This window comes from Budorcas taxicolor, chromosome 1 (assembly GCF_023091745.1).
Source record: "Budorcas taxicolor isolate Tak-1 chromosome 1, Takin1.1, whole genome shotgun sequence".
Classification (NCBI taxonomy): domain Eukaryota; kingdom Metazoa; phylum Chordata; class Mammalia; order Artiodactyla; family Bovidae; genus Budorcas; species Budorcas taxicolor.
The window spans coordinates 9297688-9315784 of record NC_068910.1 but is presented as its reverse complement, the minus strand read 5'-3'; the positions used below and the strand labels follow the sequence as shown (position 1 = coordinate 9315784).

At 53.2% G+C, this 18097-nt stretch overlaps 2 protein-coding genes across 2 annotated transcripts; both read left to right on the top strand.

Moving 5' to 3' along the window:
• The first annotated feature begins 449 nt into the window (after nt 1-449).
• Nucleotides 450-1291, top strand: TMEM89 (transmembrane protein 89). The gene is made up of 2 exons (XM_052650270.1): nt 450-743; nt 1106-1291. The coding sequence occupies exons 1-2, from the start codon at nt 450-452 to the stop codon at nt 1289-1291; spliced, it is 480 nt and encodes a 159-aa protein (XP_052506230.1).
• A 7960-nt stretch (nt 1292-9251) lies between these two features.
• LOC128065950 (cytochrome b-c1 complex subunit 1, mitochondrial) lies at nt 9252-17897 on the top strand. The gene is made up of 13 exons (XM_052659036.1): nt 9252-9367; nt 9619-9759; nt 11497-11583; nt 12648-12777; nt 12961-13159; nt 13700-13779; nt 15495-15610; nt 15846-15989; nt 16121-16281; nt 16376-16461; nt 16763-16851; nt 17185-17260; nt 17705-17897. Exons 1-13 carry the CDS (start codon nt 9299-9301, stop codon nt 17767-17769), a joined length of 1443 nt encoding a protein of 480 aa, XP_052514996.1. The 5' UTR covers nt 9252-9298; the 3' UTR covers nt 17770-17897.
• Nucleotides 17898-18097: the final 200 nt, after the last annotated feature.

Genomic DNA, 18097 nt, shown 5'->3' with positions numbered 1-18097 from the left:
GGAACACCAGCGTGGTCTGCATGGGTCAGCAGGGGAGACCAGAGCACGGAGCGCCTCACAGGCCAGGGCGAGCCTTCAGGCTTTTTTCCTGAGAGTATGCGCCCGCATTTTTGGGTGTTCACGAGTGGTCCTTGGGGCTGAGTCTGCGAAGCAGGGAGCATGTCTACACTCAGCTTGATCGGCCTGTCGCTGGTGGAGAGCGGCATTAGGAGTTGTGGGGGCTAGAATTTTAGGGGTTGGATGCTAGGTGAAGAGGAGGGGAGAGGGGGCATGCCTTCGGTTCTGGACCCCCAGCCTGCGCCCCCCATCCTGTGGTTCCTGCCCGCGCTGCCCCTCCTGAAATCCACGGGCCCAGCCGGAACCTCCTGCCTCACCTGCTCCCCCCCGGGGGAGGGGTGTTTGCCCGTTGCCAGGCGCCCAGGTTCTGGCCCCTGGCACTTGCCGCAGCCATGCTGCACACGCAGTCCTTCCTTCCATGGCTGCTTCTGCTGACGAGGCCCATCTGCACCCACGCCTGGTCACGGCCCATGTGGTACCAGGTGGGGCTGGACTTACAGCCCTGGGGGTGCCAGCCAAGCAGCCTGGAGGGTTGTGAGAGCAGCCTGGGCTGTCCCGGCTACTGGACGGGCCTGGGGACGAACCGTATCTACCCAGTGGCTGGGGTCACGGTCACCACGACCATGATGCTGATGCTCAGCCGTGCGCTGATGCAGCGGCGGCGTTCACAGGCCTCTAAGAGTGAGGTGAGCCGGGCTCCGTCCCCACCGCCTCCTACCTCTGTTCCCACTCATGTGTCCTGCCGCCCCTCCCCCATCACTTCCTCCCCAGGGGCCTTACGTCTGTCCACAGCCCACAGTCCCCCGGCCGTCTCCTGTGGGTGGTACCCTATCCCATCCTCCCCCCGGCCACTTCCCGTGCTGGGGGGTACCTGTCCCGTCTTCCCCCTGTAATATCTCTAGCCCTCACGCAGCCTGCATGGGCCCCACGACCACGCGAGGCCACATCGGGCTGCTCCCTGATCCTCCATGACCCTAAGCCGCCGCCTCCCAGCACGCCGCTGTCCCTTCCCTGTGTCCTCACTCCTGCCTCTCGGTCCTGTGCCCAGCATCCACAGCTGGCCTCCCGCCCTTGCGCCACTTGGAAACGACAGCGCCCGATCTCAGACCGCGCCCTCCTCCTCGGCGCCCTGCACATGCTGGATGCCCTCCTGCTCCACATCGAGTGCCACCTGCAGCATCTGGCCACCCAGCAGCGCTCCCAAATAAAGGGGACTCCCGCCCAGACCGGGTGACCCAACACTGTCCTCTCTCTACCTGGTGGCTCGTTGTGGCTTGTTGGACCAGGCTCAGGCCAGTGTGTCTCGTTCTCTCCAGACCCGTCGGGAACCTATGCCCCTTTCCTACGTTTAGATCCAGCAGACCCATCGAGGCCTCAGTGCCCCTCAATGGCGGGGCAGGGGGGGCCTGGGCTGGCTCACACTGCTCCATGCTCCCCCCATCCCAACTCAGCCCTCCTCTTTAGGGATCACGCTCACAAGTACAACTGCTCCTCTGGGGCTTCTCAGGGGTCCCCAGTGTGGTGGGGAGGAGATTTGGCCATCAGGGCAGATGTGGGTGGTCCAGGGAGGGCAGCCCAGAGGTGACCATGTGGCTGAGTCAGCTAGGGCTCCTGGTTGAGTCTGTGGGGCCTGAGCTGGGGCTAGGGGTGAGAGGGTGGGCCCTGGGAGCCTTCATCTTTATGACATCTCAAACACGTGGAGGCACCTAAGTGGCTCTTGCTCTAAGACCCCTTGGAAGTGGGATGAGGGCTCCCCAAGGGACCTTCACCACCCCCTTCTTCCCTTCCTCGACCATAGGCTAGGCATCAGGATCTCCTGATGTACAGAAGAGAACTGGCTCCTCCCTCACCCACTCACAGAGAGGGGAGGGTGGAGGTGGTGGTGAAGCAGACTCAAAAAGGCAATTTCTCTGCAGAGAGGTATGCTAGCCCAGTTGGGGTGGAGCAGGGCTGATTGCTGGGACCTGAAGGATGAGTGGAGTGATAAGAGGAGGAGGAGATCTCCAGGCAGAAGGATAAGCACGTACAAGGGCCAGATGGGGAAAGAGACTTTGACCTGTTGCAGGAACTGTAAGGTGGTCAGGATTTCTCGGGAGAGAAGGAACTCTGAGGCACAGGAGAGAGCAGGCTGGGGATGGGGGCAGGAGTTGGTCAAAGAGAGTCTGTAGTAGGCCAGAATAATCGTCCTCAAGATATCCATGGAATCTATAAATATTTTACAGTCCATAGCAGAAAGGATTTTTGCAGCTGGAATTAAGCTGAAAGACATTACAATGGGAAGATTGTTCTGGGTTATTTTGGTGGGCCCAGTGTAATTGCATGAGCCCTAAGAAGTGGAAGAGGAGGGCAGGAGAGTTGGTCAAAGTGTGAGGTAGTAATCCTCTGCTGCTGGCTTTGAAGATGGTGGCAGAGCTCTTCCACCGCCCAAAGATCCAAGGAATCCAGCTGGCCTCTAGAAGCTGGGAATGACCCTTGGGTAACTGCCAGCAAGGAAACAGAAACCTCAGTCCTTCAACCACCAGAATCTTAGTTCTGCCAACAACCTGAATGACCAAGGGCACATACTCTGCTTGAGCCTCCAGGAAGAAACAACAGCCCTGCTCATGCCTTGATTTTAGCCCAATGACATCCATATTGGATCTGGGGCCTACAGAACTGTGAGATAATAAATTTGATTTCTTCTAAGCAATTAAGTCTGTAGTGATTTGTTGTGGCAGCAGTAGAAAGCTGCTATGGATGTTGGTATCAAGAGTGAGAGGTACTGCTGTAACAAATCCTAAAAATGTGGAAGTGGCTGCGGAATTGAGCAGTGAGCAAAGACTGAAAGGATGTCAGAGAGCACAATTGTTGTTGTTCAGTTCCTAAGTTGTGTCCAACTCTTTGCGACCCCATGGACTGCAGCACGCTAATCCTCCCTGTCCTTCACTATCTCCTGGAGTTTGCTTAAATTCATGTCCATTGAGTAGGTGAACATAACAGAAAAAGACAAAAGTGTCTTCAACCAGCTGTTAGCAGAAATGTGGACATTAAGAATGTTGCCAGAGAGGGCTCAGAAGAAAGATAGGAACATGTTACTGGAAACTAGGAGTAAGAGGAATCTTTGTTAAATAGTCGTGGGAAGCTTAGTGGAATCATAACCCATATTGAATGGAAAGCAGGACTTGTAAATGATGAACTTGAATATTTAGCAGATGAAATTTCCAAGGGAAGTGCTGAAGGTGCTGCCAGATTGCTTCTTGCTTCAAAATGCTGCTGAAAGAAATTAAAGAAAATCTAAATAAATAGTCATTCCATGTTCTTTGATTGTAGGACTTCATACTGTTAAAATGGCAATACTACCCAGAGTGGTCTACAGATTCAAGGTAATCCCTATGAAAATCCCAATAGTGTTTTGTCAGAGAAATAGAATAGCCCATCCTAAAATTTATATGGAATCTCAAGGGACACTAAATAGCCAGAACAATTTTGGAAAAGAAGAACCAAGTTGGAGGACTCCAACTTTCTGATTTCCAAGATGTACTATAAACGTACTGGAATCAAAACAGTGTGGTATTGGCATACAAGTAAGACGTATAGACCAATGAAAAATAGAAAGCCCAGAAATAAATCTTCACATGTCTGTTCAGGTGATTTTCAAGAGTGCCAAGGCCATTTAACGGGGAAAAGAGAATCTTCTCAAAAAACGGTGCTGAGAAAACTCAATATCCACATGCCAAAGAATGAAGTTAAACCCTTACCTGACATCATATACAAATAAAAGGATCAAAGATTTAAATTGAAAAGTTAAAACTATAAAACTCTGAGAAGAAACCATAGATGCAATTTTCATACTCTTGGAGAAAGCAATGATTTCTTAAGTTTGACATTAAAAGAACAGGTAATGGGGAAAAAAATAGATAAGTTGGATTTCATCAGAATAAAAAATCTGTGCATCAAAGAATTATCAAGGCAGTCAAAAGAGAGCTCACAAAATGGGAGAAAATATTTGCAAACTGTACATCTAACGAGGGACTAATATCCAGGATACCCCAAGAATTCCTACAATTCAATGACACCAACCAACCAAATTCGAGAATGGGCACAGGACTTGAATAGATTATCTAAAGGAGATATACAAGTGGCCAATAACCGCCTGAAAAGATGCTCAACATCACTAGTCACTATGAAAATACAAATCAAAACCACAGTGAGATATGATGTCACCCCCATTGCTGCTGCTGCTACTGCTGCTAAGTCGCTTCAGTCGTGTCCGACTCTGTGCGATCCCATAGACGGCGGTCCACCAGGCTCCCCCGTCCCTGGGATTCTCCAGGCAAGAACACCGGAGTGGGTTGCCATTTCCTTCTCCAATGCATGAAAGTGAAAAGTGAAAGTGAAGTCGCTCAGTCATGTCCAACTAGTAGCGACCCCATGGACTGCAGCCTATCAGGCTCCTCTGTCCATGGGATTTTCCAGGCAAGAGTACTGGAGTGGGGTGCCATTGCCTTCTCCGGTCACCCCCATTAGGATGGCTGTTATGAGGGAAAAAATAGAAAATTACAAATATTGGTGAAAAATATGAGAAATTAGAACACTCTTGCATTGCTGGCAGGGATGTAAAATGGCACAACCGCTATTAGAAAACAGTTTGGTGATTCCTTAAAAAACTATGAATAGACTTGCCACATGACCCAGCAATTCCACTCCTCTGTGAATACCAAAATAATTGAAAGCAGGGTCTCACACAGATGCTTGTATGTCAGTGGGCGTTCAGTGTAGCATTATTCACAATAACCAAAAAGTGGAAAGAGGCCATGTCCGCCTACAGATGAATAGATAAACATCATGCTAAGTGGAATAAGCCAAACATAAAAGGACAATGTTGAAAGATAAACGGAGGCATGCTGAAATTTTTAAGAGTTTATTTCAACAAAATTTGATTCAAATTAGGCACATCTAATCTGGCAGATAAGAAAGAGTTCCACCATTTCTTGGTGGCTCAGGGGTTAAGACCCACATTCCCAATGCAGGAAGCCTGGGTTCAATCCCTGGGCCACAACTAAGGATTCTGCAGGTGTACAGCAACTAAGGCCTGGCACAACCACCTAAGTAAGTAAATAGATAAATATTATAAAAGAAAAGAACTCCCAGGAACTGAACAAAAGTGGAAGACTTTTATAGGTAAAAGGGAGTATGAACAAAGATACTATAGTTGACAAAAAAAAAAGCAGTTGGTTACTGCAAATTTCTTGTCCTTTAGGGAATGGCATGGTTTTATCAGGCAGATGAAGTAGTATTGATCAGGTGATTCCTGCTCAACTGCTTTAAGAGTTAATTTCTAGGAGGGCCCAAGCTAAAATTAAGACTTGGTTTGGTGGCATGCTGCTTAGCATAAGCGACTCTATTTTGGGCCTGTTATCTTTCAAACAACAAATACTGTATCATCCCAGTTATACAAGCTACCTAGAATAGACAAGTTCATTGAGACAGAAGGTAGAATAGAGGTGGTTAGAGATTCAAGGAAAGTGGAAATGGTGAGTTATTGCTTAATGGAAATAGAGTTTCTGTTTGGTATGAAGAAAAGTTTTGAAAGTAGATAGTGGTAATGTTGCATAATATATACATATATATTTTTTTGCCACATAACACAGCTTGCAGGATCTTACTTCCCAGACCAGGGACTGCACCTAGGCTTTGGCAGTGAAAACACCAAGTTATAACCACTGAACTGCCAGGGAATTCCCTGCAGAGCATTTTGAATGTAATTAATACCACTGTAATTAATACACACTTAACTGTGTAATAATTAAGATGTAATAATACAGATGCTAAATGTTATGTACATGTTAGCATGATTTAAACACTAAGATAAACACATTAAAAGAATAACTCAAGGCCAATAAGCTTAAGTGTATATCAAACAAATATTGAGTGAGAAGAATGAGGTGAGTGTTAGAGCCCTCTCAGACAGCCTACGTGGACCTGCTTTATAGTTTTGAGAATTTCTGGGGGAAATAAAAGGAGTCCCAGACATGGACAGAGAAAGGCGGCCTAGTCAAGAATTGCTGTTCCAGCACTTCCCTGCTGGTCCAGTGATTAGGACTCCACATTGCCACTGCGGGGGGCGTGGATTCAATCCTGTGTACAGCACGGCATGGCCAACAAAACAAAACAAAACTTGTCAGAAAAACCTGCTTGCAATTTAGGGGGGAAGATATTTTGATCTCACCTCCCCCCATGTGCCAAGTAAATTTCAGAAAATCAGTGACTCATCCAAGACTCTTGCCAAATCATTGCAATGACCATTACTTGTACTTGACCTTTTAGTAGCATTTCCTTTTTGACCAATCTCTTGAAACAGCATCTACCACATCACACTTCCTGGTTGTCTTTGTCCTTCCCTTCTCACCCCAGGGTATCAGGGGGGGTGAGGAAGCAGGGGTGGGGGGTAGGTGCTGGGTGTGGATTTTGAGAGAGAGGAGTCAAGGACGAGTCCTAGATTTTTAGCCTGAGCAACTTGGCTAATGGAAGCGTCATTTACTGAGATGAAGACAGTTATGGAAGGAACAAGTTTGGGAGGGAAAGTAAAGAGTTTAGCATGTTAAATCGAAATGTCTGTTAGCTCTCCAGGGGAGACGGTGAGTAGATGATGGGAATACAGGAGCCTCTGTCGGTATAGACGCACTGAAGCCATGAGACTGGATGAGGTGACCAGAGAGAAGGCTTTGATCAGGAAGGGAAGAGGTGCCAGGATTGAGCCCTGGGCACTCATTGTCTGTAAGTCGGAGGTGAAGCAGAATTAGCAGAGGAGCTAAGGCATGTCCAGGGAGGTGGGACAGTAGGAAAGAATGGGAAATAAACGTGGAGAAGAGATGAGACTCTAAGGAGGAAAATGTGTCCAACCAGGTTAAACGAGACTGAGAACTGGCCACTGGATTTAGCAACCTGGAGTTCACGGATGACCTTTACAGCTGTGGTTTTGGAGGAATGAATAGGGGGTGGTTTTGGAAGAATGAATAGGGGAGGACTTGGAGTGGCTTTGGGAGAGAGTGGGAGGAGAGGAATTGGAGGCAGTGAGCTCTTTGGAGGGATTCCCAGGTGGCTCAGTGGGTAAAGAATCTGCCTGCGATGCAGATGTGGGTTCAATCCCTGGGTCAGGAAGATCCCCTGGAGGGGGAAATGGCAACCAGTCCAATATTCTTGCCTGGAAAATCCCAGTAACAGAGGAGCCTGGTGGGCTCCAGTCCATGTGATTGCAAGGAGCTGGACACGACTGAAATGACTGCGCGCGCAGGCACACTGCTGGAAGGAAGGTACGCAGTGTGCTGGTCACTGGAAGGAATTGTGTCACAGCAAGAGGAGCCTAAGAAAACATGACAATGAAATGTAATGTGGTATCCTGGACAGGATCCTAAAACAAAAAAGGGCACTAGATGAAAACGAACTAAGGGAATCTGAATAAACTATGAAGTCAAAGTTGCTCTGTCATGTCCTACTCTTTGTGACCCCATGGACTATACAGTCCATGGAATTCTCCAGGCCAGAATACTGGAGTGGGTAGCTTTTCCTTTCTCCAGGAGATCTTCCCAACCCAGGGATCGATCCCAGGTCTCCCACATGGCAGGCGGATTCTTTACCAGCTGAGTCACAAGGGAAGTCCAAGAATTTTGCACTTTAGTAATAATAAATGTGTCAATACTGATTCATTAATTCTAACAAAGTTATCAGAATAAGGTAAGATATTAATAAGGCAAATTGTGCATGGCTGTATGTGGGCAGGTATACATGGGAAATTCTGTACTTTCTGCTCAGATTTTCTGTAAATATAACATGGTTCTAAACACCAGTAATTAAAAAAAACTGTACTTCTACATGATAATGTCATTTTAGTTTACAAGATATTAATCAGTGCACACTTAAGCATCTTCTCTGTGATGTTTAACATAATTTTGCTTGTTTATTTTTGGCTGCGTTGTGTCTTCGTTGCTGTATGGACTTTCTCTAGCTGCAGTGAGCCAGCGCTGCTCCTCCTCGGGGTGCTCAGGCTTCTCACTGTGGTGATGCCCTCTTGTTGCAGGGCAGGGGCTCTAGGGTGTGGGGGCTTCAACAGTTGTGGCACAAGGGCTCTGGGGCACAGGCTCAATAGTTGTGCTGCATGGGCTTAACTGCTCTTTGGCATGTGGGATCTTCCCAGATGAGGTCTCAAACCAGTGTCTTCTGCACTGGCAGGTGGGTTCTTTATCACTGAGCCACCAGGGAAGCCCCTTCTGTTTCATTTTCATAAAAGAAAGTTCTATTTTCATTGAGTGATATTTTGAAAGGTCACAAAAAATCTCACATACCTGTAAAAGGAAGTTCAGTTCAGAAATATGCCATTATTGCAAAAGCAACAAATACTTTTAATAAAAGTTTTATTTTACTTTTTCTTTTTTTAATTTCTGGCCATGCATAGCGGCTTGTAGGATCTTAAGTTACCCAACAAGGGATTGAATCCCAGCCACTGCAGTGAAAGCGCCAAGTCCTAGCCACTGGACTGCCAGAGAATTCCCTAAAAATTTTAAATCATGTATTAAAATAAAACAGAAGTGTGAAAATGGTAGCCTTTTTCCCCTTCCCATGAATTTATTTTCTGTAAGTCATCTGACTGAGACTTTACAGTGAGTTTCTAGGAATTCTCTATGTTGTCTATGCAAGTCCTCTTGTGTGTTTTGTTTTCCAAACAAGGAATCTTTTTCACAAATTAGTCTCTAAAATTGTTCCTTTTTTCTTAGCAATATATATTGCTAAATTCTTTCCATATCAACCATCTGAATTTACTCGGTTCCTTTAAAAAGAAAACCGTGACTTTTCAATAGTCGCCCAGCAGTCCTAGGTTCCAGCCTGGTGCTTTAGCCCTGGGGTTGCGGTTCGCAAACACGCTGTGCTTGTGCTTCCGGCCCGCTCGCCCACTCCGAGCACTCAGTGCAGTCGAGGCGCCCACGGTTCGTGAGAACCGTCGGGCACTCTTCCACGAGTGAAGGGGGAAGATGAACTGGATCCAGAACAGACCTGAGCAGGACGATGCCTAGCCAGGGGCATTGATGCGCGCTGGTACCCAGGGCCGCGAAGACAGGAAGCAGCGACCTGCAGGGAGAAAATGAGTATTTCCGGTCTCCTCCGCCAGGGGGCGGCCGAGCGCCAAGACCCCAGTACTGCGCCTGCGCCTGCGCCTGGCGCCTCTACGCATGCGTGGCGCGGCCCAGCGTCCGCGGTGGCTTAGAAGATGGCGGCTTCCGCGGTTTGCCGGGCAGCTGGCGCCGGGACGCGAGTGCTGCTGTGCACCCGCCGCTCGGTGAGGTGGCAACGAGAGCGCAGAGCTGTGGGGAGCGGGGCTTCGGAACACGAACCGGGAGCGGGCTGTTAGTGCCCGTGGAGAATGGGGAGGTCGCGGGGTCAGGGCCGTGGGAAGGTCACGGCCGAGGGCGTGAATGGGAGTCTCGTGGACCGCCTGAGGACGGGGACGGGGATCCCACACTGCAGGCCTGCAAGCTGAGGAGCGACCCGCTATGCTAGTCCTCAGTCCCGGTCGCCTTTTTCCAACAGCCGGCCCTGCTGAGGTCGTCTGACTTGAGGGGCACCGCCACCTACGCCCAGGCCCTCCAGAGCGTGCCAGAGACGCAGGTCAGCCAGCTGGACAACGGGCTGCGAGTGGCCTCGGAGCAGTCTTCCCAGCCTACCTGCACGGTGAGCGGAGTCCGCTGTCAGGAGGGCGCCTCCGTATGGGGCACGGCCTCCTTTCCCAGGTCGGGGTGTGACCTTGGGCTCTGTGGTTCGGGTCAGACTCTCCTCAGTCACCCTGAGGATTGTTCCTCCCACTACAGTCGCGATTCTACCCATGGAGGCAGTTCTCACTAAACCAACACTCACTTAGCATGTGATGCCTGCCAGTCACGAGGCCAACCCCCTTTTCAGCATTTTTTTTTTAGCAGCCCATATGAAAGAAGTCATCCTTCAATGAGGACAATGGGATTCAGAGACTGAGGTAATTGCCAGCCTCATGGCCCAAAGTCGTAATCCCTTGGCTAGATTGGAAATGTATTGCAAAAGAAAACCACTTGAAAATTCCAGTTAAATGGATAATGTTCCTGAAGATTGGCTCAAAGATAGATATCTTGGTTAGGTAAACAGGAGAGAAGATTCTCAAGAGGCGATCTTTCTCGTTCTCATTCCACCCCCACACCCTCTGCAAGTGGTTTGATTGGTAAATTCTTTGAGTTTTCCAGGAATAATGTCCTGTGATACAGGTTGTGACTGAACACTGCAAAAGGTGATGGGCCAGTTTCTTACTACATGACACCTGTATAAGCCGGCACACAGCCTGTTAAGAAAACTTGATCGAGAATGCAGTATTTCATGGACACTAAGATGCCCAGGGCTTCCCGGGTGGCTCAGTGGCAAAAGAACCCACCTGCTAATGCAGGAGACACAAGAGAAATGGGTTCGATCCCTGGGTCTGGAAGATCCCTTGGAGAAGGAAATGGCAACGCACTGTGGTATTCTTGCCTGGGAAATCCCATGGCAGAGGAGCCTCGCAGACTACAGTCCATGGGGTCACAAAGAGTCGGGTGCGACTTAGCGACTGAGAGCAAAAACGAAACAAAAGATGCCCTTGATCTTAAGGAGCACTGCTGTGCTCAAGTGCCAGAGAAAGGACGCTGCCAGTTGTAATCAAGGAATACTGTGGATCATAAAACGCATCTGTTGAAGATGTTAGATGGGTAGTAGATGTTGTTCATGTAAGAATTTATGGTACACAGCATACATGTACATCTCTTAGGAAAGTAGACGTGAGCGTTTTCAATCAGCTATGATACAAATAGTAAAAGAAAAGATTAGATCTGTGTTACCATGGGGGTGAGTAGTGTGATGTGCATTTCACAGCACACAAGGAAGCTATTAAAATTATAAGACTCTCTCATTGGGTGCCAAGGTGTGTTGGCAGTGTTAGGTGTCCAGGTCTGATTAAAAAGATTTTTTAAGTACGAATGAGCCTCCTCCTCTAATGGCGAAAGAACGCAATCTCCAGAACAAAAAGACGGTGTAATTTTTAGGAAGGAGAAAAAAAGTTGTTTGCAACTGATTAGTAGTTTCCCAAGAAGAAACAAAGAATCAACTGAAAAGTGAGATTGAATGTTAAGAATTTTCTGCAGTGATGGGACAGGCGAATGTGCAGTTAGAAGCCTCCCTGGGAGTCTCGTCACCAGTCAGAAATTAGAGCAGGGACTAGATAGAGGTGACGCGGTGTGACTAGTCAGTCAGCTGGTGCCCGAGCGTCCGATCTCGGGGCTTACTGAGAACGTCTTCCCCCGCCTGGAACCGTGAGCCCCTGTCTGGGGCTTGTTCTGGATCCCGCAGGGTTGGGTGTGAGTGGGGGCTGGGGTCTGTTCTGTTTATTACCTTTGTTGGTGATCTCTTGTCCAGGTGGGGGTATGGATTGATGCTGGCAGCCGTTACGAGACTGAGAAGAACAACGGGGCTGGCTACTTTGTGGAGCATCTGGCTTTCAAGGTGAGGCTCCTACAGTCCTGCATCTCCCCTGTACTGAGCGCTTCCTGCTGTCCCTCCTGAGTGCGCAAGTCAAAAAAGTTAGCCTCCTCACTTAGGACTTTTAGCAAGGGGGTGGAGGGAAGCGATCTCTGTCTGGCTTTTCTGGGAGATGCCCCATGGGCCAGCCCTCTCCTGAGTGGGCGCCTACCTGGTAAACCCCTGCACAAGGCCCCCAGAGCCAGAAAAACCCCAAGGAGCATGGGAGCCCTGCTCTTCACCAGAAGCCAGGCCTGTGTTGTTTGCCTGCGTGGACGTAGAATTGTGGATGTACACATGCACTGTAACAAGCCCAGCAACTTAGTTTTTGTAAAATGCTGTGTATCTCTGATTTGTGGAATCGAGTAGGAGCTTTCGTGAGGATGAGAACAACCCCTTAGCCACCCTGTGTTTGCATGGAGTAGACACTGAGTTTCTAAACGAATGAGAAAAATAGAGAAGATACAGGGTTGGTGAGGGTGTGGAGCAGCAATGGGCAGCTAGCCAGCTCCAGTGTCACAGATGTGCGTGTCAGTCTCAGCATGCAGGTGTGTGTCACTGAACAGCAGTACTCACACACACGCAGGACAAAGGCTGAACCCCACAGAGGCCCCTGGCACACACACACAGTCATAAATGGTGTGAAAGAGAGTGGGGAGTAGCATCGCCAGAGCACGGGTGTGAGGTCACCTGACTGTGACTGTCAGTAAGCGAGTGCTGGTGAGGTCAGGCTGGTATGGGTCGTCTGCGGTCACATGCGCTCCCCCGAGCTGTCCCCCCTCTTGGTTGGGGATGCTGGATTTCAGGTAACGCTTGCTTTGGGCATGCCCTTCTTCCCTGGCCCCAGGATGTCTCCATTCTGTCGGTCCACGATGCTGTGGGCCTGATCAGCTTAAGGCCTGCTGAGCACTTGGTGAGCACAGACTCTAGGCCCTGCAACCCCAGAGTCTTTGCTGAGGGCGCTACCTGTGGACCAGTGGTCCTGCTGGGACTTCAGCCTATGAGGATGGGGGATCTTGGGCTCCCCTGTGGCTCCTGTCTGGTTCCAGGGAACAAAGAATCGGCCTGGCAATGCCTTGGAGAAGGAAGTGGAGAGCATGGGGGCCCATCTTAATGCCTACAGCACCCGGGAGCACACGGCTTACTACATTAAGGCGCTGTCAAAGGACCTGCCGAAAGGTAAGCCTGTAGGGTGAGGCCAGCACGCGGTAGGACTCCGGGGGTGCAGAGGACAGGCGCTCGGGAGCCCCTGGCCTCACTGAAGAATGGGGTGACCCTTAAAGAAGGGCCTTGGCACCGAGGGGGTCAGGCCTGGGGAGTTTATGCTGTCACTGTCTCCACATCTGTCCTCCTTGCACCCAGCTGTAGAGCTCCTGGCTGACATCGTGCAGAACTGCAGCCTCGAGGACTCCCAGATTGAGAAGGAGCGGGACGTGATCCTGCAGGAGCTGCAGGAGAATGACACGTCCATGCGGGACGTGGTCTTCAACTACCTGCACGCCACGGCCTTCCAGGGCACACCTCTAGCCCAGTCCGTGGAGGGGCCCAGTGAGAATGTAAGGTGCGAGCTGGCCGGTCCAGGGGGCAGGTCGTCCCCTTACTGGGGCCTGGGCAGGCCACAGCCGCAGAAGTTTGCATTTAGTTGGCCGAGTGCCTCTGCTGTTTATTTTCCTAATTCACACAACTGGAGACATTTTCTGTGTTGTCACATGTTCCCCAGGAGTCTTCTTGAATGTTTGTGTGGTCCCCACTCAAACTGCAGGCTTTGTTTCCATGTGTGTCCTACCAGCCTGAAGGAGGGTGCTCTGGGGGTCCCTCCACGTGGCTTCTTGTCCTCTGGTAGGAGGAGCCCTGCCGCTGCCCCTCAAGCCCCCATGTCAGCCCACACCCTCCTTGGAGGGGACTCCAAGCCTGTCCTAAAGTTGGACATGAGAGGCCCCAGTGAAGGCTGCCTTCTTGGCCCCAGAGTGGCAAGTGCCAGAGACGGGGCAAGGATCCAGTGAAGCCGCGTCTCCTTGTCTGTCTCCTCAGCCCCATTTTGTGTGACCCACATCACTGCGGTTTGGGAGCAGTGTTGACCCCTTGGCGGTGTGTCTTGCAGGAAGCTGTCGCGGGCAGACCTGACCGAGTACCTCAGCCGGCATTACAAGGCCCCCCGAATGGTGTTGGCAGCAGCTGGAGGTGAGCAGTGGGCTGGCTAAAGCCCTGTGGTAATGGGGGTTGGGCTGGGCTGGGCTGCGGCCTTGATTAGCAGGGCCAGGTCTCCTGGTTCTGACGGTGGGGGATCCTCCATTCCCGCAGACCCTGGTCCCGCCCTGTCCTGTCCTTGAGCGCCATGACCTCGGTCCTGTGCTCTCTGAGGTGGGGTGGGATTCTGCTGCTGCCTGGGGCTGCGGCTCGCATTTTGTGCACGCCTCAGTTGGCCTGCTGGCCTCTGCAGGCCTCAGGACTTTCTCAGCCTCACCTGGTCCTTGGAGACGCAGGTTGAGGCTGGGGGGAGATTCAGGCCTCCAGCCTGTTCCTCTTGGCCTTGTCAGTGGGAAACTGGACGTCGGATGGTAGATGGAAAGTGCCCTGAAAGGAAGGCACGGTGTGGTTGGCGGATTTTTGTGGGGGACTCAGAGGTTAGGGAGGTGCTTTTGAAGCACGTGTCATTTGAACAGAGGGCTGAAGAGTGATGGGGTATAGTTACATGGGGAGCGGGGGTCTGCGCAGAGGGGCAGGGCGGTGTCACGGGCTGCTCTGTGACTGGAGGCTTGCTCTGCGGCCACGTGGGCGTCCCTGGTGGCTCCGCTGTAATGAATCAGGAGACGTGGCTTTGATCCTTGGGTCAAGAAGATCCCCTGGAGAAGGAAATGCAATCCACCCCAGTATTCATGACTGAAAAAATCCCACGGACAGAGAAGCCTGGTGGGCTACAGTCCATGGGGTCGCAGAGTTGCACACAACTTAGCGACTGCACAACAGCAGCTGCTGGCGCATCGGGGCCAGAGCGGAAGCAGGCGGATGCAGGGAGGGCTTGTGGCGGATGCAGGGAGGGCTTGTGGCAGGTGCCTGGTGGGAGGTGGCAGGAGGAAGGGAGAGAAGTGGATGAACTCGAGATGGGTTTGTAGGTGGAAGCCTGATGGACGTCTGAGCCAGGAGGGGACAGGAACAGGTCAAGGATGCCGCCCCAACTTAACGGCAGCTGGCTGGACAGGAGAGACTGATAGGAGGAGCTCGGCTGGTGACCCTGGGGCTAGTGAACCAAGAGCAGTTTGAGCTCCTGACACATCAGACCTGCAGAATCTGAGCTCAAGGAAGGAAGGAATAAAAGGCAGAGGCACCTGGCGACCTGTACCTGGGGCCGCTGCTTCCTACCACAGCGCCTGCTGGTTGGGGGGCTGGGGCAGCGGAAGCCTCTGGTGGAGGGGAGGTCCGGCAGGGTGTGAGACGTGAGTTTGTGACATTGCTGCTCCATGTCCCTGGCACAGGGACCCCAGAGCTAGTCACAGCCCTGCATGGCGTTTCTTTGTGCCCTCTCACCCGCCAGCCCTAAAGAATCTGCTTGAGGAAGGGCTGGAGGAGCGAGGCAGGACGGGTGGCATTATGCGCAGGGGGCACCAGTCTTGTGTGTGGTGCCGTGCGTCACATGAGGGCCCGTCCTTCAGCCCGGCGTGTACTGCTTCCTTGTGGCCGAGGTGGTGGGAGCTGTTGGGCCCTAGGGGGCCTGCCCCGCCTGCTGCCGAGCTGGAGTGAGTCTGTGGAGGGTCCTCTTCCCTCACCTTGTCCTGATGTCCTGTCTTGGTGGGTCTTCCATCGAGGCAGGACATGGGGTCTCCTCCGCCTCTGTGTGGCATCCCAGACCCTGCATCTTGGGCCCGGCTGACGGGTAAGCACGCTGTCCGTCTCTGCAGGGCTGGAGCACCGGCAGCTGCTTGACCTCGCCCAGAAGCACTTCAGCGGCCTCTCCGGGACGTACGACGAGGACGCTGTGCCCACCCTCTCTCCGTGCCGCTTCACCGGCAGCGAGGTGGGCTGTGGGGTGGGCGGGGGTGGTGCTCCCGTGTGCCTGGCTCTTTCATGACTCCGGGGGTGCCTTGGGAGTCGGGCCGGGGTCCCACGGCTGCTGCCTCCCAGGCACACGTGGTCACGCTCGCGTGCACACGTGGTCACGCTCGCGTGCACACGCCCCCAGCCACAGTTGGCAACTTTGCCGTCCCTGGGGAGGTCTGGCTGTCCCTCAGCTTTGCCACGTCCCGTTTCAGATCCGCCACCGTGAGGACGGCCTGCCTCTGGCCCACGTGGCCATCGCAGTGGAGGGGCCTGGCTGGGCCAACCCGGACAACGTGGCCCTCCAGGTGGCCAACGCCATCATCGGCCACTACGACTGCACCTATGGTGGCGGCATGGTGAGTGGGCATGGGAGGGGACCTCGTCTTCAGGGAAGAGGGGCAGCTGGGCGCCGGGCGCTCATCCTGCCGGGTTCGGGGGGCGGGTGGCAGAGAGGAGGGTGGGTGCTGACCACCCTGGCCCTTGGTAGCACCTGTCCAGCCCACTGGCTTCCGTTGCTGCGACCAACAAGCTGTGCCAGAGTTTCCAGACCTTCAACATCTGCTACGCAGACACTGGGCTGTTGGGCGCACACTTCGTCTGCGACCACATGAGCATCGACGACATGATGTTCGTCCTGCAGGGCCAGTGGTGAGTGGCGGCCTGCTGCTGATGGCCCTGGCGGGCGGGAGGCTCGGGCACTGCAGCATCTCTCAGGGTGACTCCCACCCCGCCCCTGCCCTAGGATGCGCCTGTGCACCAGCGCCACAGAGAGCGAGGTGGTCCGGGGCAAAAACCTCCTCCGAAACGCTCTGGTGTCTCATCTAGATGGTGAGTCCTGCAGCCCTGCAGCGAGGGGTGGGATGGGTACAGGCGGTGACAGTCCCAGCGCGACCAGTGCCGCTGAGCGAGACTGGCAAGGACAACGTTGGCGGCCACGTCGTGTCCCACCGCTGCCCCTTCCCCAGGGTCCTGGGGTTTCAGGGACCCCTTGTGGGCGGGCCCGAGAAGCCCATGGATACTGGTCAGGTTGTACAGGTGAGGATTGTGGTCTAGAGTCAGGCCAAGGGCCAGGTCAGCGCAGAGCCCTGGGGGTTCGGTGCGGGCCTGTGAGCTTCCTTCACCCTTGTAGGCACCACTCCCGTGTGTGAGGACATCGGACGCAGTCTCCTGACATATGGCCGCCGCATTCCCCTGGCAGAGTGGGAAAGCCGGATTGCGGTAACAGGCCCCTGGGGGAGAGGGCTTCGGGAGTCTTGAGCTGGCCGACTCGCAGAGGGTGGGGAGTTGAGGCAGACTGCTCCTGTGGGCACCTCGGTGTCCTCCAGTGTGGTCTGCCTCGGTGGTGTAACCCAGGGGGCAGGGCAGAGGCATGGGTGGCTGTCGGGTGCCTGGGGCCGGTGGAAGCCTATAGCCGGGGGAGCCCTGCCGCCGTTCCCCTTTCGGGTGCGGGGTCAGCTCCTCGGTACACTGGGAAGGTCTTGGCCGGCTGGGTGCTGTTGACCGGTCCCCAGGGGCCTTGCCACTCAGTGTGCCCTCTGCATCGTCCTGTAGGAGGTGGACGCCAGGGTGGTGCGTGAGGTCTGCTCCAAGTACTTCTACGACCAGTGCCCAGCAGTGGCTGGATTTGGTGAGTGGCCTGGAAGGTCCGCTTTCTGGCTGCCACCTCAGGCTGTTGTCTGGGCCTCCCCTCTGCCTCTGCTTCCCCCCTTCCCCCAACTTTCATTGGGAGCAGCAAGTTGGGGCCCCCAAGAGGCTCTGCCCAACTGCCTGGCTGCCAGGGAGTTCTTGCTCAGAAAACCTGTCCCGGCAGCTCCCTGACTCCCTGCCAAGGTGCCTCCATCAATACCCCACACCCGCCAGGTAACGGACACCTCCGCGTGTGGGGTGGGGCTCCAGAGGCCAGAGCGTGAAGGGGCAGGCTCAGCACCCCCTGGAGGAATGTTCTTTACCCTCTTTCCACTAAAGCCTGCCTTGTGCTGCTCTGGGCAGCTCTGAGTGGGGAGCGGCGCGGGGCCAGGTGTCCCTGTACCACCCAGGTACCCCACCCTGACGCCCAACCCTCTCCCCACAGGCCCCATTGAACAGCTTCCAGATTATAACCGGATCCGTAGCGGCATGTTCTGGCTGCGCTTCTAGGCAGGAAGCGTGTGCAGGCGAGAGGGCGGGGCCGGGGTTCACCGTCTCTCCACCATAAACACACCACCTCGGTCCTTCAGACCTGTGCTGCTGCTGACCCACCAACCAATAAAGTCTTGCATTGAGAACTGCGTCGTCCCTCTTGTCATTGGCGTGGAGCCCAGTGGACCATGGGGGGGGAGTGGGGACTTCCCCCGGTTCTGCGTGTCCTAGATGCTCTGCCTTCCCACAGGGTGATGTGTCCTTAGTTGGGGGTGAGTGTGGGGGCTGCGGCATGGAGGCCGGAAGCCTTTGATGCCTGCGGGGAGCTGAGGCCAGCTGTTTGCAG